Source organism: Simochromis diagramma, unplaced genomic scaffold (genome assembly GCF_900408965.1).
Source record: "Simochromis diagramma unplaced genomic scaffold, fSimDia1.1 OVJJ01000604.1, whole genome shotgun sequence".
In the NCBI taxonomy this organism is placed as follows: Eukaryota; Metazoa; Chordata; class Actinopteri; order Cichliformes; family Cichlidae; genus Simochromis; species Simochromis diagramma.
The window spans coordinates 4,709,574-4,733,589 of NW_024387416.1; the positions used below are offsets into that span (position 1 = coordinate 4,709,574).

General features: G+C 40.0%; 1 protein-coding gene and 1 non-coding gene across 3 annotated transcripts; both read right to left on the reverse strand.

Moving 5' to 3' along the window:
* Positions 1–523: 523 nt before the first annotated feature.
* On the reverse strand, positions 524–9,575 carry naa40 (N-alpha-acetyltransferase 40, NatD catalytic subunit). 2 transcript variants are annotated; one of them, XM_040012253.1, is made up of 8 exons: positions 9,201–9,575; positions 7,187–7,282; positions 6,310–6,362; positions 6,060–6,155; positions 5,587–5,745; positions 5,393–5,476; positions 5,070–5,147; positions 524–3,949 (listed from the first exon to the last, which is right to left on the reverse strand). In XM_040012253.1, exons 1-8 carry the CDS (start codon positions 9,204–9,206, stop codon positions 3,802–3,804), a joined length of 720 nt encoding a protein of 239 aa, XP_039868187.1. In that variant the 5' UTR covers positions 9,207–9,575; the 3' UTR covers positions 524–3,801. The 2 variants fall into 2 exon arrangements, with proteins under 2 accessions (XP_039868187.1, XP_039868186.1); XM_040012252.1 differs by lacking the exon at positions 9,201–9,575 and having other exon boundaries at positions 6,060–6,362; positions 7,187–7,258.
* Positions 9,576–10,948: 1,373 nt separating this feature from the next.
* trnal-aag lies at positions 10,949–11,030 on the reverse strand. Its single transcript has one exon. It is a non-coding gene; the product is annotated as a tRNA-Leu (tRNA).
* Positions 11,031–24,016: the final 12,986 nt, after the last annotated feature.

A 24,016-nucleotide genomic window follows, 5' to 3' on the forward strand; every position in this document is an offset into this window, starting at 1 on the left:
GCATTATAGGGTCAACTTGAAAGAAAGCTAGAACAGCGAGGTCAGAGGTCAAATGTGCCATCGTATTTGAATGCAAATTATAATTTAAATATTTTGAATCCCAATATATAAAATTCCATATGTACCTGTATGTTGTCAGTAGAAACAGTGATAGGATGAAACTAAAAAACAATTATTTGACCTTTAGTTCTACTGACTTTGGAGGAGAGGTCAGAGGTCAAATTTAACATATTGTTTTAAATCACTCCACAGTGCGTTCTATATGTTGGCAATATACACCACACCTATATGTTAAGCATTAGTGAATGGTCTATACAGGCAAATCGGCAACCTTAACACATTTTGACGCAGCTACATGTGTAACAACAGCATAATGAAAATCTGAAAAACTGAATAATTACCTATAAAAAGAAAAATACAAAATATATTAAACCTTTCCATACATATCCTCTTTTCCTGATGGAAATTCACTTATGTTTAAAAAAAAAGAAAGAAAAAAAAAAAGGAGGCATTTCTTGAAAAGTCAAACAACTTTCCTTTATTCGTAACATTATTTGTAACATAAAACACTGACAAGGCAGAATGACTTAGTTTTCCCTTTCATTGTCATTTACGGACAGGACTGGAACACTCACTCTCAAACACCGAGGTTTTTTTTTTTTTTGCCTTTTATTAACATCATGTTTAAAAAAGTGTTTCTCCTGTAAAAGGCCAAGAAATGAAGATGGATCCACAACAGCTTATATATTTATATATATTTATATACATGTTGAGAAAAGACCAAAAGCAGTATCTGGAATTTTTTGTATCTGGAACCATTTATAAAAAAAAAAAAAAAAAAAAAAATTAAGTCCTCACTGACTTCAAAGTAAATTAAATTCAGGCTCATTTCCAAAAATTACATTTTCACATAAGATTTTTTATTTTATTTTTTTATTCCCAGTGAGCCTTTTTAAATTCTTTATGATTATTTGTTTTAACTGCCCACATGCCTGGATTGAATATGACCACCGAGTGCAGATCCAGTCTCTGTTCAAACTTTGTTACATTTACTTTCATGCAACTTCACATTTTCAAAGAATAGAATAAAACTAAACAAAAATCTCCTCCTGAATACCAGGACTACTTTCCGGTTGTTTCTTTAAACAGGATGGTAACAAGACTGAGCCGTGGGTCAATCCAATCCAGCCAGCGGCTGACTGACAGCGTGGCTGTTAAGTACAACAGATGAGGTTTGATTATGTTTGATTAACCTGAGAGAGACTGTCAGTCCATCGATCTCCTACCTCTATGTACAACATCCTCTTTTTTTGAAATTGTAACATATGAAGTACAAAATTTTTTTACTGTACTATTCAATCAGATAGTCTAGTCCCCGCAAACAAGCATGTTTAGTTGTTTCTGTTCCTCAGAGTTCAACCAAGCAAGAAAAAACACCATGTCTCCAGGTGCAGAATGTACGTTTAGCAGGAAACAACCAAAGCTTTCATCCCAGGATCCTGTAAGATTTTTCTCCTCAAACCCTTTTTTTTTTTTTTTTGGTACCAGATTATTTTAGTACCAAGCATTTATACCAAGTGTGTCTACTTCACATAACAGCCTCTAACTTCACGTACTTGTAGCAGGCTTTTCATTATTATTTCCATTATTGTCTGTCATTGGTGTGCTGTTACAGTAGTGGATCCAGCATATGTACACGTCCTCTCTGTGAACCAAAAAACTCAGAGTTTAACACAGAAGCACTGTTTCAGACATGTTTATCTACTCCTGGCTTTGTGCGATTTCAAGGCGAGCCTTAATATAGATGACAATTGAAACCATCAGTTTGTCAGGGATAGCCAATGAGAGGACAGCTGTCTTAAAGGGACAGGAGCTGTAACAGCTCATTTGAGACAGTGAATAAAATAAACTGCACAAGAGGCCGGGATAGGATAAATAAGGATTATTTTTAACTGAATCATGCAAAGCCAGAGGGGAAAGAAAAAAAAAAAAAAAAAGGACACATGGAGCTGGAAATGTGCATAACAGAACCCCATTCAATGCAGTCAATCTCAATTCTAAATCAATTTTTTTTTAAAACAAACAAAAAACAGCAATTTAATCCAAAAACACATCAAAGGCTTTGTGAACAGGCAGGGACTCATTGTGGTTAAAGTGGAATTAAGATTATTCTAGACCAACATGAGAATTTTAGATGCTGCTTCTCGCAGTGGACCTAAATTTTAGAAGCCACTAGTCCGTAATCCTAATTTAAGACTAGATTTACTCCACCCGCCCCCACCCCCAAAAATACCTAATTTTACAGGAGGGGGCCAGGAAAATAAGTTAAGACTGTGGAAGAACTCAAACAATTTAAAAAGCAAAAAAAAAAAAAAAAAAGCTCCCTCAAGTGCGCTGCCGTTACCCTCATCTGCATCCATTCACGTGTCGTTTTCAAGCAGCTATACGATCAAACGGTGACCTCTGTTGATGCTATTCCACCTTAAATCCACAAGATATGCAAGAAGTGCAATGGAGGATGGACTCAGTTGTTTTTAAACAGGCCTAGTAGCGTCAGATTTGTCGTCAGAAACTAAAAGCAAAGAGGGAAACGGGTGTACTACAAAAATCCGAAAGCTCAGTAAAAATGAGAACTGTGTGGCAGCCGTGGGTGCAGGTCAAGAAGCAGGAAAAACTAAAAAAAAAAAAGGAGGCTGAAAGGTCAAATGATGAATTTTCACAACTAAAGATGTCTTCTGTGAAGCTGAAAAAGCATCCAGTTACAGCATGCATCTCTGATGAGGCGATATGACACAGGTGGGGACACACTGGGAATATTTACTTAGTCGGATGCAGATTTACAGCAACTGATGATGTTGAGAAAACATTTTTTTAAACATATTTTACTGAGAGACTCGAAAGAAAAAGGCAATCTTGGAAATCTCATTTGATAAGCTGTAAGCATTAAAAGCGAGGGAGACATCGATACATTTACCTGAATCGAGGAGGCGGGTGGTGCCGATGGTGTATTGTAATCATGTAACAGCGGTATCACGTGCCAGCTGCTGCTAGCTGCAGTGTCTTCTGTTACAGAATAACTTACAACTAGAGTCAGAACAGATAATATTACAGTGCAACGGCGCTTCTCGTGCTGGTTTAACCAGGACCTAAACTCGGGCTCTCACATGAAGCCCGATCCGAGGACCCCGGTGCAGTGAAACAAGCAAGTCGTCTCAGTGCAAAGGCCCCAGAAAAACCCCGAGCTGGATTGTAGAAACTGACTGAGTTATTTTTATCTGCTTATTTTGGATGGTTTTAGTTGTGATTTCAAGACTCAACTAATCCCGTTTTACACTTGAGAGACCATAAGTGGGGAGTTTCTTCAATACAGCTCGAGGCCAAGAGTCAACTTTAGGTCTCGAACCACAGTTTAAGAAGCAGATCCAATACATTATAGCAACACAGAGATGATGAGAGCTGCATGGGATAGGATCGGTCTCCGTGATGGAGACCGTCAGCTTTTTCTTGACTGGAAACTAGTTCTGGTAATAACAGCGTTATGAGAATGGGAAGAGATGATTTGGACAATGAGCCGAGGGGCTGGAAAACAAATCAAACAAACAAAACAAAAACATAGAAAAGGCTGCGTGCGAAAGCTCACGCTGCATCGAGATGCCGGCTTTTAATGCGCAGGTGGGTTTTCCCACCTGTCGGCCTCCATAATTCAAAACCACTCGTGGACTAGCAGGCAGCTGAAGCTTTCGCACGCAGCCGGTTAAAGTTGCTGGCTTTTAACCAATCGCGTGGCGTAACCGAAGCCGATCAGTGGCAGCAGCCCCCGCAGTGTCCGCCCCCGTGGGTGTGTCCCGCCGAGGCCTCGCCGTGCTTGGTCCGCCTGCTCAGGATCTCGTAAGAACAGTCGTCGCCGCAGCAACCGGACATGCTCGGTGAGGTCTCATCGATCTCAAACCTGGAGGTGAGGGGAGACGGCGAGCTTCGTTAATGGGAGACCGAAGGAAGTCGGGTTTCAGACGAAGAAGGACCATTTCCTGCCTGTATGTGACCTTTATAAGTGGGAACTTCCTGGAGTGTTAATGCACTAATGATGGCGATCACATTAAGACGCCATAACTGTAAGACCCGCCAGTCCCACACGAAAGAGAAAGTAAAAGATAATTCAATAAGGCAGCGCCGTGATGTCTCCATTATCCCAATAATAACCCTCAACAGTCCTCGTGTTTGCAGCGCAGTGATCATAACAAAACTGACTGTGGTATCATGACATAAGGAACACTAAAAATGAAAGTCACCAGTTCAGTGTGGGACTAAAAGGGAAATCCGGTTGCAATCTTTGCTTCTGTTCCAGTGTTACGACATTGAATAAAGGCCAGAGAAGTTCCACATTTCTCTATGATTTCATCTTTCATTTATATTAAAATTTTCAGAGTTAAAATTCCTGGATTATGTCCAGAAATACATTTTTGGGAACTGCCAGCTTTGCCCGTTCCTTTCTGATCTAAGACAGCAACTTCATGAGAAAGAGACTAACCCACAACACCTGTGGAGCCATTAATACTGAGCTGTGAACCACGTCATATTCTAAGGAGCTTGGAAAGAAAAGCATCTGGAGTTATTTAGGTTTCTTGAAGACGTTTCACCTCTCCTCCGAGAAGCTTCTTCAGAGCAATTGGTGGAGAGTCCCAGATTATAAACCCTATGGGAGGGTCAGGGTGTGGGTCACAATCAGCCAAGGTTTCGGGTGAACCCGTTGTGAAACCTAGCCCCACCCTATCATGTGATGGCTTCACCCGAAACCTGTTTTCACACCTTGGCTCGTGTGAGTAGGTAGAGGATCAATAGGGGGTCCATGACCCTCTTGGGGTCATTACAGACTACGATGACCTGGACGACTGAGAAGCTTCACAGACAACTAACCTTATATCATATTCCATAATAATATAATATAGTGTCCATATATTATATTATAACCTTATATTATGCTCCAGACTACACGTTCAAAGGCTGAACATTTGCCTCATTACAGTTAAACCCTCCATATTTCCTAAGCGTTAAAGAGCCGGCATACTCACTGTAAAGCTTCTCTGAAGAACTGGTAGGCCCCTTTGTTCTGTTTAAAAACTGTCAACATCACCTTCTTCATCTGTGTACTGGACAGAGGACAAAAAAAAAGAAACACTTGTCTTTAGTGTAAAGTGACCTGAAGGCGTGACCATAGACTGTATATAAAGGATGGATGTAGCCCATGTTTTAGCATTTGTTTGTTATGATAAATGTGCTGTGAATGCGATGTTACATCCTCCAGTTGTGTTTGTATTCAGTGTAGGTTACCTGTAACCAACTTCACAGTCACCACAATCTTCCCTCCCATAGTCACACAACCGAAGTTCTTTACCTGTTAGCGATGAGCTGGAGTATCTGGATGAGAAACTTGCCAAGCCCTTTCCTCCGCACTCTGCTCTCTAACTGCACCTCATAGCTGCAGAGCGAAGAAAGAGGCGCAAATTTAAAAAAAATAAAACTTAGAATAACAGAAATGAGGTTTGAAATCGTTTCTGAAATCCACAAACACACGGCTGGGTACCTCACCAATATAAAACCTCCTCCCCGCACTCTATGTCGAACCGGAAGTGGGAGAAGGCCACGGGGGAGGAGTCTGCGTCGCGGGCCAGCAGGTACCAAGCCCTCTCGTCATTCATCTCCTCCCTCTTTTCCCTCTCCTTCCATCCCCACTCACTCTGCTCGTACCTGCAACAGAAAGACAGCAGACGAACTCGAGCATGGCACAATAATTGGAATTCTTTGCTCTCAGATTTTTCTAAACTGGAGAAATACCGTTTAAAACTGAATATGAGACAATATTAAATACAGTAACTCAATCTCTACCTTCTTTTTATACTCTGCGTTTAATTCATGGCCTCAGATCCACATCTTGCCATCTGCCCTTATCTCATGTCACAAAAAGAATTTCTGGCCTATCTGCACTCTGCTCTGAAAAAGATAGGTCACTCTGTTCCTGAACTACTTCGAACTCTGAGAGGAGGCGAGAACAGACTTCTTACAGCGTCTGCATGTTGGCTCTTGTGAGTTCGAAAGCCCACTCCACAGACAGCGGGTTAAGCGCGGTCACTCTCTTGCACTCTATCTGCAGGTTCAGCCTGGAATGGGAGGACAAGTCAACGTGTGAGTTTATGAGTCTGTGTCTCTGGGAAAAGCGGCTGTTCCCTCCATGCGGAAAACACAAAACAAGAATGAATTTCATGGAACGGGATACTGAATAAATCCTCTGCGGGTGTACAAAGCAGTGCGTACCCATTTCTGTCGTATTTTTTGAAGGCTGGGAAGGCGGCCAGGGGGTCCTCGAGCTGTGAGAAGAGAGGGCAGAATGAGAAAACGCTAAACTATCAGCACTCTTCTCCATTCAGTCATGTCCTTTAAGCAGCCTTTACGCTCAATGACCTGAAAAGCCAAATAAGGGCAGGACAGGCTACACGTCCATTAGTCAGTCACGATGACACAAAAGGTCAGCTTCACCTTGTTACTATGAAGATCAAGACTACTCTCAACCTTGGACAGATTATGGCAAACTGGGCCGAAACCACAGACACTCAGGCTCAGAGAATTTAAGTATGAAGGCCAAAGACGGACCCTCAAAATCAGGTTCAGTTGCTCATTTATTCATTTGAAACTATGGTCCACTTTAGGAGATTTTCTTGCATTCCTTTGCTGTTATCACATCCACCACAGTGGGGGCAACTCATTTTGAAACAAAGTGACACAAAAGTAATCGACCCAGCCAAACCCATCATGATCCCAATGAGGTGGCTGCTGCAGCTCAGATCATGTTGTGCGAGCTCTGTTTTCCTCCAGTTTGCCAACGCTCTAGCCAACCTCCAAGCTGCAGGAGCCGTGCATTCGAATAGACGGGTGGGGGATTTAATGATGCAGATTAATTATGCATAAAGGCACACATGGTGCGGTATTTGCCTTTTCCTGTCATGCCCATATCAATTAAGGCTGTAATCGGGGTGAGGAGGGCATCCCCGAGCTTCTTTTTTTTCCCCCGTGCCTTAAGCTTACAATGGAACAGCGTGCGAGAGAGACAAAAATCAAACCGCGCATTTTTAACTTCAGTGCAAAGCCACAGCAGAAGATTTCTCCTTTTCACTCATATCCACAACTGAGGTACCTTATTGGCTGCGTCTACTTTGGCGCATACGGCGTCCATAGCTGCCCTCTCCTCCAGACGTCTCGCTTTCTTCTCCTTTGCTCTGTTGGACTTCCTCTGAAGACACAAAATGAACGGAGAGGGAAAAAAAAGCAGGGGACATTTGGTGAATTACAGACGGATCAGAATGAGATTTTTCCCCCGACACAGACACACAAAAAATGCAAAATCCAGAGATCATTACAGACAAAGAGGTGCTATAACCCTTTGCCTTTTTTTACCACTTAATTTATTCCCTTCTCTGCTTCGCATGATCAGTGCCAGCCATTTTTCACCACTTCTTTACTGGTGAATCGATCTTCTCTTGTCAAAGAGTATAACCTGTGCTGACGAAATGACAAGGTAATGCAGCATTCTGGCACAGCAGCTACAGCCTGTCAGGTCACAAGAAATCACGATGAAACCTGGTGGCAGCAGAGCCCACAAACACAGAAGCAGGTAGTAGCCAGAGGATACCACTGTACTTTTTCACCAACACACACACATAAAATCGATCAAACGTAGAGTGCAGTCTTTCCCACTCATCTGAGTATTAGCAGATCTTTGAATTTCTGTTTAATAATGACGTGTGCTGCTGTACACGTTTTAATTACAACCCCAAAGCCACGTGGCAAATCAATCAGAGAACAGATCGACCCTCAGACACTACGCATGAGCACATCCGGGAAGATCGAAGCTCCAAAAATACATCAAGGCCTGGAAAACAATGAAAAAGAAGAGCTTATTACTCTTAATAACGTGATTATTGTCTCTCTGAAATGCTTTCATTCTAAAGCCATTACAGCGGTATAGTATTTCTATAGCCTGTGCTGCTCCCTGTGGGAAATTTCTCTGATACCGTTACTCTCATTAAGCCTGCTCCTGGTTTGATGTCCAAAGCATCTGCATTGATGGTGCAGCCATAACTCACACAAATGACCCTGATAGCGTTTATGCTGTGCAACAGAGAGATTAGACACTTTAACAGTTCCTATACCCATCCTCTGGACCTGATGTAGTGATTTTTTTGTGGCTCCATGCCATTTAGATACTTATTTGTCTGGTTGAGTCAAACAATCACAAGTAGTATTAGTGTATTGCCCTGGTTGGAAGACTCCATGAGTTATTAGAGTTGGTCGTGGTGCGTTTAGGGTGCAGAATTGGTGCTTCACTGGAGAAACAACTAGTCATTAACTGAATTCCTTCATTCCAGGGCTGAGCAATTATGAAAAGGAATGCCAACTTTAGCTCCAAGCATTAACTCTGTACCAAGCACAGGGAGGCTGCACACTGAGCTGGGGAAGGGGGGACACGTGGATTGGTTTATCTGGAGCCAAAGAGAAGGACAAAGTCAAGTCTAGCTAAAGTTAATAAACTCAGCTTTACAGCTTCAGAGTGTGTGCAGGCCTGGCTGGTGTAGACAGGTAGCTCATATTATCAACTTCCAACATGTGTGAATTAGCCAAGGCCAGGTGGGAAAGAGACCCCACATCCTGGCCTGTTTGGAAAATGTACACACACATACATACGCACGCGCGCACACGCACACACACACACACACACACACACACACAAGTGACTAGCATTAATGGTTAGCAACGCACTCGCCATTTGCTGTAATGGCATTCCCCGACAGCTAACAAGGCTAGCGGGCTAACAATGTCACAACACACATGACATGTTAAGTGTGCGCAACGCCAAGGACAATGCAGTAACCCAGCTGAAAACGTCATAAAAAGCCATGTGTGTGCTCCAGCTAACGCTACAATGCTATGTTACTGGGTTTATGTTTAGGCAGCTAGACGGCTAACAGCCAAACCAGCACCTTCAGCCACATCCATCCACCATGGTCTTTCTCGCTTTCCCTCTCTCCTGCCTTCCTTCTTTCTTTCTTTCATATCTCCTCTGCTTAATCAGCCACTGACGAGCTAAAAATCTTTCTTTGTGCCACCTCGCTTCATATATATATTTTTGGGGAAAAACACATGCAACTCACCCCCATTTTGCTGCCGTATCTGCTCGATCCCCCTGGAGAAACACACCTCTATTGTCCCGGTGCTTTGCTGAGTTATTAGTATCGTGACTACAGGCAGAAATAAGGGGGCCAGATGAATATGACAATGATGGATAGTGTGCTAACAAAGCTAGCTGGCTGGCTACAGCAGACGACCGAAGGCTTTGAAAGAAGCAGCAACCGGCTGCGAATTTGATTCCAACGTGAGTGAAAACCGAGCCGTTTAATTTCCCTCTGAAGTCGGATTGGCGCCAAGACTGCGAGGCTGAATTATCCGGGCTGCTTCGTTGCCCTTTTCTTTTCTCCTCTCCGCCGCGTCCAGCTATGCTGCGTTCACGTGTTCCACCTCACCTCGGACTTCTGACACCCTTAGCCCCCAAATAGATTTAAATAGTCTTAAGAAGACTATTTTGGGTTAGGGTTACCCTAACCCTAACCCATACTTTTCCTCTCCCTACACTATTTACTATAGTGGTTTAAAACAAAACTAAAACCTAAAAATGTTAACTTAAATAAAAATATAAAATGGAAAACGAATTTAAACTACATTGTTTGTTTACAAAGCTTCAATAATCATTCAATTCAATAATAAGTTGTTTTTTTTTTTAACTCTTAGCTGTAATATTTATTGATATGGTCATCAGGAGCCTCTGCTGCATGTTTATTTCGACTTGGATGTATACATGACTTTAAGTGTTGTGTTTGTGTAATATTTAATCTGAACTTCCTAAACCTCGACCGTCTATAATCTTTTTTTTTAAGCCAAACACTTAACATGTTCAAACAATAAAAAGGTGAACTTAAATGAGCAAACCCACCCTGGAAAGTAAGTGAATTTAAACTGAATTGAGAACGAAAATTCAAAATTAAACGGAAATTAAGACTTTTTTAAGGCAAACAATAAATATAGAACCTAAACATCATGTGCAGTATCCTCACATGCATCTACTACATGAAAAGTGGCACTGGAGAAAAGCGTAAACTATAGCAAATCAGCTACTGTGAAAGTGTCTTGAGCCTGCATTCCATCTGAAGACCACTAGATGGCGACAGCTGTGTTGCAAAAATACTTGAGGTCCTATTGAAGTCTAAAGGAAAACAGTTTCCTGTCTTGACCTCTGTAAGCACGTTGATGCTTGATTTATGATCTCAGTTACTCATTTGGAGTTATACTGAATAAAAAATGAAGCCTATTTTGGCTTTTAGTCAATCTATCTTTCAAAATAGATCTGTATAAAGCTACACAATCATTTGCTAACTTGTCAATCACAAGTCACTGCCAGTGAGTGTATGGTTTCACAAACCTGCACCTACTTGTCACATGTGGATTTTGGCAATCAACAGGGCCACAGTGGAAACAATCCAGTCACTGTTCAGTGATTCCAGTTAATGGAGATGAGTAACTGTAGCTGCCATTGTGGGATGAAATGAAATAATAATAATAATAAAACAAATAAAAGTAGTCATTATGCAAATCCCCTTACATTGTGTTGATGTAGTAAAACTTTAAATTCATTAAAAGCTGTTTTTTTTTTCATTACTATTCTACATCATTTTAAAAGGAGCCAAGTATCCTTGAATTATTGAAATTATACAGATTTCACTATCAACTCAACTGTCACACCTAATTCTGTTGTTGTTCTGCTCACAAACGTTGCGTAAAAACCACATGTTTAAAGTATATTCTGTGTGTATTGACTGCAGCTTTCTATGTGTACTTGAAAAATGTCTGGCAGCGGTGGGATTCGAACCCACGCCCCCGAAGAGACTGGAGCCTTAATCCAGCGCCTTAGACCGCTCGGCCACGCTACCACGTGCGAAGCTGTTTTCCTGAAAGAGCTGTTGGTCACTTTTCTGACTGTACCTGAACGCACCGCTGCGTTAGCGCGAACATGGTTTCCTTGTTTGTGACGACAGAGCGCCAGACAGCACAGGTCAGGAAGCACGCGGCACTTTCAGTACCAGGAGGATGACCTCTGACCTTTACGGCTACTCCTTCTATGACAGAATAATGCTCAAAACGTGAAAGGCTCATAAATAACAGGCTGGGAGTAACATGTGCGGCAGCTACAGTAATCTGGTAACTCATTAAATACATTTTTTTCCAGTTCTGGTTATCTGAGTCAAAATCATACAAACCTGTAAAATAAAAGTGATCGTGAAGCCTCCATTGGTCACCGTGGAGCACCTCTACATGACGTTACTGTCACTCAAACGCGCACGTGTCAAACAGCTGCATATATGACAGAAAACGCATGTAAGCATTGTATTTTCAAATAAGACCCTTCTTTTTTATAAAGCACCGACTGTGTTCTGAACAAGTTTTCTCAACGTGAAAACAAAGCATCCGCATTTCACGCGTGAGCTTGTTCATTTTCCTGTGCTTTGTCTGTGTTTTCATGCAAAGCAACGGAGGTTTAGTGAAATTATGGCACATTTGCCTTCTGAAGTCACTCTTCCAGTTTAGGGAGTTACAGCATCTAATGCTAATGTTACCACTTGGACCACTTTGGACTTCACTTTCCACATCTGCTCCAGCTGTTCCTTCAGCCCCTGGTACGCCTCTATTTTCTTGTGCTGCTTCTTCCTGATGTTGCTGTCCGCTGGGATTGCCACATTTATCACCACTGCGGTCTGCTTCTCCTTCTCAAACACCAGTATGTCTGGTTGTCAGTCTGGTTTAAGTCCCACAGGACCTTACCTCCATCAGCTTTGTCTCCCACCAGGAGTTGGAGGCTTCTAATGTGGGGCAAGTTTTTCAAAATATTTCTTTCTCACAATATATATTCACTACTTCACTAGCACTTACATCACAATACTTTACACCATCATTATTACTAATAGTAATAGTGGTTAAATAATTTAATAATTTACATGGAAAAGAATAAAAGAAAATGATTTCAAAGTATAGTTACATAATTATTGGTTGGAATTTCCAGTAGAAAATTTCAGTGTCTTTTCTGCTATTTTGCTAAGATTTTATAAGAATACAAACCAAATACTCCACTTTTCTCAGTTGTGCATCTATAGCTCATAGTTAATCATGCGAGTGAAAGATAACTGCCACAGCTTGAAACCCCATGCTGCTCCGGGCAAATCTGGCATGTCTGGAGAAGGAGTTTGCCACAGTGACCAATAGGTGGAGGTGTAGGTTTGGGAAATTAGCCAGTTCATACTACAGCTCTTATTTCATTCTACTGAAGCTAGAAATGAAAGTTTTTGTCAATTACTCTCATTTTTTTTTTACAGCGTTTGTAAAACAAGATGCATTTCCCCAATCAGCTCATACAATCAGTCGCAAAACATTGCAACTAATGTGAAAAAAGTTGTAATTTAAAAACCTTTAACTGTTTATCAAAACAAACTATCTGCATTAAACTATAACACTGGTCAGCAGTTTTTTTATCAGAGATGAAATGTGACATTTCTTAATGACTTTGCTGAATCCAAATATAACAATTTAAATGCATGATTGGCGGTTTCCCACGATGTTGAACTTTTTACATTTCACACTTATATACGTTCTAACATTTTAAAATTAAAATTTAAAAAAACAGTTCCACGTAGAGACAAAATTACACCACAATACAAAGCAGCGTTGTTCAAGTTCGGTTCACACAAAGGGTCTGTTAACGGTAAATTTATCTGGGCTCCAGCCTGCCAGGCCAGACCAGCATGTTGTGTTTAGGTGGGATAATGTTATGACTTGTAACATGACATGTTGGTTTCATCACTTAACAATGTGGGGCACCAACAGTGAAAATGCAAATGTTTAATTTGCATGTCATTGGTGTGTGACGTGACTCTGGGAGTCACGTCACTTAATATATTTTTAAAAAATCACGCAACTTTACTCTGCAGCATTACACATTTTCTGCTACTGGGAAGGACAAATTTAAGGTCACAGTACGGGTCAAAGGTCAAACAGAGAGAATATATTTAAATTTGATATTTGCTTGTGATGCTTGATACCTCCACCTGGGCCACTACTGTCAAAATTCAGGGCTTTACTTTATTTATTTATTTATTTATTTCAGAATCACTGACTTTTTTTTTTACCCATGTGTCGCCAGGTGTCGAATTCTGCTGTGCAGAAGTAACACAAACCTTTTAAGGATTTTGCATGTTGTTTTAGGAAAAACTTTGATTTGCATAAATCTGTAAAGATTTAAATTAGTTTCCAGCTCATGTAAATATCGCAGGATGGTTAAACTTGTGGTAACATTTTGTCTTCTTAGGACGGCCCTGCTGTTTTTCCTAATAACAGCCAGGGGTCTGACCTTGATTTTCCTGCTTTTTTGTGGTTTCTTTACCACAGTGACTTCTTTCTAATGCCTTATCCAACAATTGGATTGTGCGCACTAGATCAGTCTGCTCTAAATGGAAGCCAAGCCAGTAAAGGTTGACATAAGAGTTTATATTTCCTATACTGCCTCATCAGTTATCCTTGTTAGGGTATACTTTTTACTACTGAGCATTTCTCCTTCTTTGTTAGTGTCTGCACATGTTTCAGCACATTCAGGCAAATAATTAGGCACAACTGTCAATCGTATGAACAGTTACTGCCTGTATAATATGTATGTTTAAATGAAATAGCATGTGACATGAGAAGCTACTTTCAGCTGCCTCCTCCTTCGTCACAAGAGGTCACCACAGCAGGTAGCTCTGCATATTTGGCTTGGCAGGGTTTTTACAGCAGATGTCCTTCCTGATAGATCCCTCAAAGGGATTTGTGTTTCCTCCCAGGATCAAACCAGAGAGTTTTCACTTGGTAGGCAAACATTTAAACCAGTAAGGTAAAGAGTCCATCTAGTATTCAAAATCTGAATGAACATGGAGGAGCTGCTCAGGTAAAGAGGAAGCAAGACTATAGATTCTTCATTGCTTTTACTGCAGGAGGGGATTTATGAGGACTGACTGTCAGTCGCTGAATGGAGTGACAGACATTACAGTTATTTTGTTGTTGTAATACACTGTTGCATATTTTATTTCCACTGTATATGTTTGTTTTTTGTTTTCCATATTTTTTCCATAAGTTTCTTTATCACCGTGTGAACAGACTGGTCAAAAGTAGAAGACTTATATTTCTATAAGTCTTCTTATAGAAAAGACTTATATTTCTATAAGAAGACTTATATTTCTATAAGAAGACTTATATTTCTATAAGTCTTCTTATAGAAAAGACTTATATTTCTATAAGAAGACTTATATTTCTATAAGTCTTCTTATAGAAAAGACTTATATTTCTATAAGAAGACTTATATTTCAATAAGTCTTCTTATACAGAAGACTTATATGTCTATAAGAAGACTTATATTTCTATAAGTCTTCTTATAGAAAAGACTTATATTTCTATAAGAAGACTTATAGAAATATAAGTCTTCTTATAGAAATATAAGTCTTTTCTATAAGAAGACTTATAGAAAAGACTTATATTTCTATAAGAAGACTTATATTTCTATAAGTCTTCTTATAGAAATATAAGTCTTCTTATAGAAAAGACTTATATTTCTATAAGAAGACTTATATTTCTATAAGTCTTCTTATAGAAAAGACTTATATTTCTATAAGAAGACTTATATTTCAATAAGTCTTCTTATATAAAAGACTTATATTTCTATAAGAAGATTATAAGTCTTCTTATAGAAATATAAGTCTTCTATATAAGAAGACTTATATTTCAATAAGTCTTCTACTTGTTAGTAAATATCTGCTGTACCAAGCTACAGATATTTGTCTGAGAACACACGGCTGCTCATCGTGTGACTTGTTAAGGGTCACACATTATCACGCTTTGGCTCCTGTGAACTGTAACGACTCGCATGATGACAGAGGGTGGGTCAACGACTTTCTGGACCAACTTCAAGGTGACAACCCCACTAGGTGTTAAATACCCAGTACTCAGAGTCACAGCCTGTCGCTCCACGTAACCACACACTCTCAGTTATCTCCCTTGAAAAATATCAGGGAGGGACTGCTATGTATGCGGCACTCGTCTGCATCTTCCTATATTCTGATGCCTCTCACCGCCACACATACTGGCTCCTCATCCATGGGCAGACGGTAGCCCTGGTAAAATATTTATATGCAGGTTCCTGCTTGTTGCAGTTTTTCGCTGTTGCTTTGGCTTCGTTCTCAAATTGCGTTTAAAGTTATCGAAAACATAAGCAATGCTTCACGGCGTTTCATTCAAACTGAGGATTTTTCATTGTTATTGTTTGGAAATGTTTTAAGACATTAACACAAGTGACATAATATACTGTCTACAGTTTACATGTGGGCAAAGTAGATGTATTGTTCTCAAGCAAATGCAATATTTGTGTTGTTTTTTCCACATTAATAAGACTTTTGACTTAAAAGACTGATGTCCCAGAAATTAAAGGTGGTATTATTGTGCAGCTGACATCTAAGATCCTGACAGATGAATCCTCCAACAACACAATTAGAGTGCAGCTTACACAAACTCTATGCTAAATTTACAGAGTACATTTGTGTATCCAGGAGCACGATCCTGTCCATCATATATTTTACACTTTAAATGTATTGATTTATTTATATTGGATCAGTTCGATGGTGGATCAGTGCACCGAAACTGTTGTATGTTCTGAATAATGAGGAGGTAGCTATTCTAGTCTTCTTTTAAATATTGGTCATAAATGTCTTTGTGAGCAAAACTGATAACATTTCTCTAAAATGTGCTGTTGTTATGCTGTTGTTATATGAGCCATCGCTTTCAGGGTAAGCCTAATTCTCAGAATAAACCAACCTCACAGGGTCGTGAACATAACTTAAGTGGAGTTATAACAATTTGTGAAGATGGAGGAGAAAATATTTCTCAGGAGAAATAGTCTGCCAATAAAAAAGGAACAGGGGTAAGAATGTGTCACGGCTTAGAAAGTAAAGCACAAGGGCTCAGAGCTGACATGCTGGTTCTCCTATTATCGCCTATTTGTTTTAAACGACTGCTGAAAACTCATTTTCATAGATTAGATTAACATTAATCTTGTCCCCTTTATTTTTGCCGATAGTTTGCAACTATGTGAATGTATGTGTGTATGTTGGCATGAATGTCTGAACGTATGGTTGATTATGTCTGTATACTGATCTTCAACGTGAAGCACTCTGTAACCCTGTGTTTTACAAATAAAGTTGTTGTTTTTTTCCTGTCATTGTAACTGTAGTTGATTATAATGTGTGACCACTGAGGGAAAAGTATTCCCCTCACAGTGCATGACGGTGTAAGGGTGCTTTGTACAAACTAAACCTGAGACTGAAGAAGTCACTTGGGCGAGTGATGAAATGTTTCTCCCACGGAAAACGCTACGACCAGATGAACAGAATCAACTTTTGGAGATTTACTTACCTGGATGATTGAGAATGCATCAAGATGTACAAAGTAAACATGCCAGTGAAATCAGCACCTGAAGAATATTCACTCAGGAAATCCTGCATGATTCTGACTTCATCTCCTCACAGTTTAAACGCATTGGTTTACACATCGCTGAAATAATTTGGTATTTTGGTGAAAGTGATTTTCTTTAGTTATACTAAAAAATAAATCTTGACAGATGATTAACTATTCTGGCAACGCTGCATTTAAAGTGGTAAAAAAATGGGAAAAGCTGCTTCAGAATTGAGAACATCAACATTTTTAGCAAAAAATGTGCAAAAGCTGTTACGAAAAACTGTAACTCATTGTTTTAAATACCCCTTACTTTCACCTGGGGGCTCTGCAGACGACATAATGTGCATGTGATGATTTCCACAGAGTGTTACTTCTCTGCTGAGAGGAAACAATCTATTTGGATCACAAACACATATACAAATTCCTCTTAATTCTCAAGTAAAACCTTGTCCTCATGAGTTCAGCATGTGGAGAGTTTTCACTTTGGGGCACAGTAGCAACATTCTCCTCAGAAAAATAATAATCTGGTGCAGTAGGCATTCGATGTCAGTGATGACACTCCTTTATTATTGTGAAAAGTTCATTTGAGATGAGAATAAAAGGTTTTGAGCAAGCTTCCACATTTTGCAGGTTAACTACAGTGTTTCCTGTACATATGAACAGTTTGGGGTACTGATTGTGTACTGGGTTTTTGCTAAATGTAAGGGTCTTCAGCTGTTAACTATGGTTACATATCATCTATGATCAGCTCTTCTATATCTGGAGCATACGCTCTCAAATCCCAAAAGACTCTGTTTATCAGTAATTGTAGTTTATGACATCATACTGGTGAGTAAAGGGTGGTGAAGTAATTCTGAATACCATGAACTGCCTTTCCAAATAAATTTTAATCTCATTGATCAGACGTTTTGAAGCCGACTGAAGGGTCGCCGCCTCAGTACTTTTCCACATGTTGGCGCTGACTAGAATAAGGCCAGCCCAAAACAAAAGGGTTAATTATTAGACTCTGGATTGTTGACTCTGGGAATTCTTGGTTTTGTGGGATATGAAATGGCCACCGACACAAGCCCACCCACTTTTCCATAATGCAAATAAAGGCCCTGTGTATGGGGGGTTCTCTCTCTCTCAGTAACCTCCCCAGCGCAGATGGCCCAGTCTATAAACCCCGCCCACAGTCTTTTGTCTTCAGGGAATCTGTCTCTTGGCTGTTAGTAGAAAAACTATTTATTTCATGTGTCAGTAGGGGGCGCGACGAAGCCTACTGAGGCCCCATACTCACTGTAACAAGCAGGTCTTCTTTTATTTTTGGATGCATAGCCACGGCAGAAACACAGAATTATAAACAGGACCTGAACAGAAACTATTCGACTACATTTTCTTTTCTTTTATCTGTAAATATGCACAGAGACCAGCATATGAGGGGATACTAAAAAGCAAGCTGCCCCCCCTCCCACTACCTCCCACACATATATATATATAAACGTTCACGCGCACAAATGTGAAGCTCAGTAATGCTCTGTGCATACATACATAGATATATAGACAGGCACAAACCAAGAATATCAAGACAAGGACAGATGAGAGCAAACTCGAAAGGGTGAAGAGCAAAGTAAATGAAGATAGAAGAGAAAGGATGAGGAGTAGGAGAGAGGTGAAAGATGAGGCAGCAGGGAGACACAGAGAAGCAGAGGGGAGGAGGATGAGAGAGGGAATCAACAGATGCAGTGTGGAAAGGACCGAAGGAGAATGGTGGATGAGAACGAGGCCTCTTTCAGCACAGAGAGCTCTGCAGCGTAGAACTGAAAAAGAGAGACTCGATATCCAGTTCGTGGCTGTCTCACTGTTAAAAATGCAGCACAGGATCCATATTTGACCTGAAATATCTGATATCTGCCTCCAGAATCACACGTCTATCTCTATTCACTGGAAATATTTAACGTTTTATTTATTTTCAGGCTACTCTCACCAGATTTGTTTTTATTATTCTCCACCCGATTGATTGTTAATGCGAATGTCTGATCAGCTGTCACGTGGAAGCACCTCAGTGCGTTTAGGCATATAGACATCGTCAAGATATCTATATGCTGTAGGATGGGGAAGAAAGGTGATTTTAAGTGACTTTGAAGGTGGCGTGGTTGTTGGTGCCAGATAGATCATCTGAATATTTCAGAAAGAGCTGGTCTGCTGGGATTTCCCCCCACAACATACTGTAGAGTTTACAGAGAACGGTCCAAAAAACAGAAAATATCCAGCGAGCAGCAGTTCTCTGGCCAGACTCCTTCAAGCAGGTAGGAAGGCAACAGATAGGCACTCACTGCAGCCAAGCCATGCAGAAGAGCATCTCTAAACACATAACACATCGAACTTTGAAGCAGATCGATTATAGCAGCAGAAAACCACACCTAACGTCAATCCTGTTAGCTAAGAACAGGATAATGAGGGTACAATTCACACTAAAATTGGACAATAGAGGAAAAGCAGTGTTGGTCTGATGAGTCCCAATTTCTGCTCAAACAATGAGATTTAGCACAAAATGACATGAAAGGCTGGGTCCAGCCTGCCTTGTATCATAGTTCAGACTTTTGGTGGTGTAATGGTGTTAGGGATGTGTTCTTAGCACACTTTTGGGCCCTTAGTACAAACTGAACATTGTTTAAACACCACAGCCATTGATGCTGAAGATGCCCATCCCTTTATAACTACCATGTACCATCTTCTGATGGCTGCTTCCAGCAGGATAACGCACCGCATCACGAAGATCAAATCATCCGCAACTGGTTTCTTGAACATGACAAGTCACTAGTCACCGACAAATTCACATTATGGATGCACAGCTGACAAAATCTGCAGCAACTGTGCGATACTGTCAGGTCAATATGGAGCAAAATCTCAGGAATGTTTCAAGCAACTTATTGGATCAGCTTTGAAGGCAAAAGAGGATCCAGCCCAGTGCTAGCAAGGTAGTACCTAATAAAATGTCCACTGAGTGTATGTGGATCCAACACCTCTGAAATGTAAAGAAGTGCCATTTGATTGGATACCTAATAAACAGAATTTTGATAACAACTCGTCAAAACTCAGTTTCATATAAGAGCATGACTCTGGTAACAATGTCTGTTTATCAAAGAAAGTGATTATTACATATTAGCATTGTTATTTAAACAACCCCCTGATAATTAAGATCTTTTCAGTAATGTTAGGACCTCAGAGTGTTAGATTGCTTCTAAGATTGCTGTGGCTACCGATTATATCATCCCTTAAAGAACTTTTACTGACAACCCGATGAACATCACTTGTCACGGTTTGCACTGGCAGACCATATGGAGGGAGGAGGAGGACACAAATGCAGACACTTGGAACAAAATTATAATTTAACAAAAGGCGAGCCGTTTAATTGTGGCTGGGAAAAGGTACAAAACAAAAAGCAGTTACACACTGAGGCTAAACTAACCAGAACTAAACTGGGAACAACTAAATGCTAAACAGAAAAGACAAAGAACAAAACCTTGAACATGATTAAAAACCTGGAAACATGACAAGAACTCAACAGACAACCTGACACTGAACAAAGGAAGACAGGACTTAAATACACAGAATGGTAATGAGGGAAGTGGAAACACATGAGGAACATAGCTGACACAAATTAACATGATGCCACAAGGGAAACAAAACTATACACACTGAACATGGAAACACGAGACTGTCAAAATAAAACAGGAAACATAATGAGACGAAAACTGTGAGGACACGAGCTTGACAATATGACATGGAAAACACAGACATGAAACGTATAACAGACTGGGGAGACGGAATGATACACAAGGAGAGGAACATGGAACCAGATAATGGGAACGAGGCACAGAGATAACTAAAAATCACATATAGAGGACAAGAGACTTACACAGGAAACAGAAAACAACAGAAGGGATCATAGATGAAACTTTAACTAAACAAAACCTAATTACACTGAAAAAAAGGCCATGTTGGATTTACTTGATTCAATAGTGGACATTGGTTGCACACAAACGTTTTGCTTTGGCAGAAACTTAAACAGCTGAGTTAAATCAACACAACTTATTCATAGTCAATAAACCTGTGCATTTTGTGTTCATAAAACGTGATTGAAACATGTTTAGATTAAGTAAGTTGAGCTCTTGGAATATTTTAATCCTTCACAATTTTGTCATTTTATTTCAACACTATTCAATAACCTTTACCACAGTACTACTTGATTACTTAAATACTACATGTTGTCTTCATATTACATAATGTTCAACAAAGTCTAGTCATCATAAAAGTTGAATGGATCTACAACAACTAACATCCTCCTGTCTTTTTCCTGGTTGCATTCACGGTGAATTTAGAATCACAATAAGTTAACTCTAATAACTGCATGACTTTTAACTGTGGGAGGACACCAGAATACCCAGAGACAAACCAGTGCAAACTAGCCAGATTGTGGATTTGAACCCAGGACCTGCTTACTGTGAAACAACGGCGCTAACCACCATGTCGCCAATCCAGGGCTGACAAAAGTAGGAAAGCTATGATTACAAGGCTTGATGCAGAATTTTCTGTACGTTTTTGTCCTTGACAGGTTAAACCACAATAAAAAGCAATAGCATACACTTTGTGTGTGTGTAGTTGTCTGCCTCTTATTACTCCAGTGATTTTCCCGCAGTTTGAAATCTCATGTGATCTTGTTAATTTCATGAGTCCAGCAACTAACCACTCTTACTAGATTGTATCATGTCATCTCAACAAGAACAAATTAAGTTGTTGAATGTCGTACAGATCCTACATGATTTTATTACGTTCAAGATAGAAACATGAAAATTTTGTGTTCAAATTACAAAGTAGACTTTTTTAATGTAACAACCACCCAATTTACTTCTTTCGGTATACCAAAAAAAGTAGAGGTGGCTGTTCGACTTGACTGAGATGGATGCCTTCCTCAAACCACGATCCAAAGAGTGCAAGACTAAAATCCCATGCAGTGTCGCGAGATTTAACATTACTATATCATTGACTTACTTCACTCGAACATGATATGAACAATTTAATCTACCCGCTCTGCATATTATGTAGTTTTTACACTATATAGTTACACTTAACTTTAAACCACGAGTGTTAAAATTGTGTTAAATACACGCAAGATGCTTACATAAATCCAAGAGCTGGCCAATCCCTTTTTTTTCCAGTTGTAAGACATGCTAATAATAACACTAGAACTTACCATTACTCTAGTACATCATAAGAAATCAGGCATACAAAATAAACTCAAAATGCTGGGTCGCGCCCTGACAGTCACTAACTGTACCTCTTCAGAGCCCTGGAGGCCCTTGTACCAGCCTAGGCTGTATCTCTATTTTTTTTTTTAAAGGACAACCACCATTTTTCAACAAAAGATGCCGAAATGGCATCACCGGCTTACTGTGACTCAAAGGGATTTGTTGTGCTTGATTTGAGTTGCATCAGCTTTGGTGACGTTATAGTTAATAATCCAACAGATTTATTAGCAATAGTGCTTACTGACCCAGTGCTTTACACTGCAATTTAGGCTACAAAGCTGAATAGGTAGAAGTAAACGTGTCAATATGTACCAGAGTAAAAAATGTGCTGGACAGCTAAGGTGTAAAGTTTGAAATGAACAAAAGACTCAAAAGCAAACTTTAATTTGTCAGAATCAGAATACTTTATTAATCCCGAAGGAAATTAGGGCTAAAAGCAAAGTCCAAAAAGGAACCAAAAGAAACCCACAATCTTCATAAGAAGCCAGAAAAAGAGAAAATTCACCTGGGAAGATACACTGATGCTATATGAAAAAGACTAAGAGGAAGGACAGGACTGTAAATACACACAGACGATACACTGGGGCTTGGAAATAAGACGGAAAGAGACAAAGTTTAAACTAATCAAGACAATCTGACAATCTGGAAATAAAATTCAATACCAGAGAATAAAAGAAAAGATGTTACCAAACTAAAACATGAAACTAAAGACAGACAGTAGATGCAAACAAGAAACCCCAGACTAAACATGACTCAGAGAAACCCTGGGGAGGATAGAATAACAGAATCGAGGGAGAAAACAAAACGTAAAAATATTACAAACCTGAAGTGACTCACAAGACTGACAAAGCCCAAGCAGGAAGTCAAATCCTAAAGAGTGTAATAAAAAACCCAACTCAAATAAAGCAACAACAGATGTTAAGCAGAAAGGGACATACTAACAGCATTAAACAAGAATCCAGACCTCAAAAACACAACCAATCCCAGATCCCAGCTGTTACTGGGTAAACTTTAGGGTGTTTTTTTTTTTTAGTTGAAAAAAGTCAATATTACCCAAAAAATGAGGAAACCAAAGAGATTGCCTGAGGCTCTTCAACTTCTAAGAGTGCATGAACAGTGGCTGGATCGTTCTGTTCTCTAAATATGCTAATATTATTAAACTGTGTGAGCCACGTAAGAGTTAAAAGCTGGCCATGATGCTTTTTGTGTTATTTTTTACTTCTTTTTTTTAAATTTTGGACAACTGAATTTAAGGGTTTGGATGAGTTGCACCCTTTTGCAGCTTTCTAGCCTTAAGCTACAGTTTGTGACTGGTACTGGATAAACTACCTCTGAGTTAAGCTGATAAACCAAGGAGGCTAAGTCCATTTTTTCCACCTTAACAACGCTTTTGACCATAAGAAAGGTGTCTCAAAAACTGAAGGTTGTGTTTTTGTGCAGTTTTTCAGTAAATTATGCCCCAAAGCAGGGATCCTGACTATTTTCGGTGACTAATTTCCACCGGCATCAGACTGGAGTTTTGCATCAGTCAATACTGACACTAAATCTGCTGAGTGCAGTCATGCTCCTAACATGGCTGATAATGGATGTCAGTGTTAGTGCTTCTGCGTGTGTCTTTTTAAGTTCATCTTGTTGTATCACAGTTTATACTAAGGCCTGGAACCTACTTGTGGGGGTTTGAGCACTACATGCTGAGCACAGAGCCTCAGGAAATTAACACCTGATCTGTGAGCAGAGAGAGCTTTACAGGGGGAAAAAAAGGTAAAAGTGATGAGGCCTTGAGACACGGCTGCATATCTATTATGCAAGAGTTCCTAATTTCTTGTGCACACGATGACATTGCAGATATACAGCAGGCCGAGCTGTGCAGCAGACACTCCAGTGATGTTATTGTCCTTTTAAACGTTTACTCAGCTTGAATTTACATACCCTGATCCATTTCTGTCGCAAACCGATGAGGCCTCATCGCATTTCACCGTGGCACTAAAACGAGCAGAAACATTCAGTGGTCCTCCGGTACAACGGCAGCTACAACCAACCTCGGCAGGAAGAATCCTTTCTATCGCATCTGATTCTACACCTTGCATCTCTTGAGATCAGAG

What these genes read in the sequence shown, in the direction of transcription:
- naa40 (XM_040012252.1), bottom strand. Translation starts at nt 6,313, where the DNA reads ATGGGTACGCACTGCTTTGTACACCCGCAGAGGATTTATTCAGTATCC. An exon ending in CTCCAGCTCATCGCTAACAG is followed by an intron (nt 5,148 to 5,392) that starts GTAAAGAACTTC and finishes TCCTCTGTCCAG; the next exon opens with TACACAGATGAAGAAGGTGA. An exon ending in TTCTTCAGAGAAGCTTTACA is followed by an intron (nt 3,950 to 5,069) that starts GTGAGTATGCCG and finishes CCTCACCTCCAG; the next exon opens with GTTTGAGATCGATGAGACCT.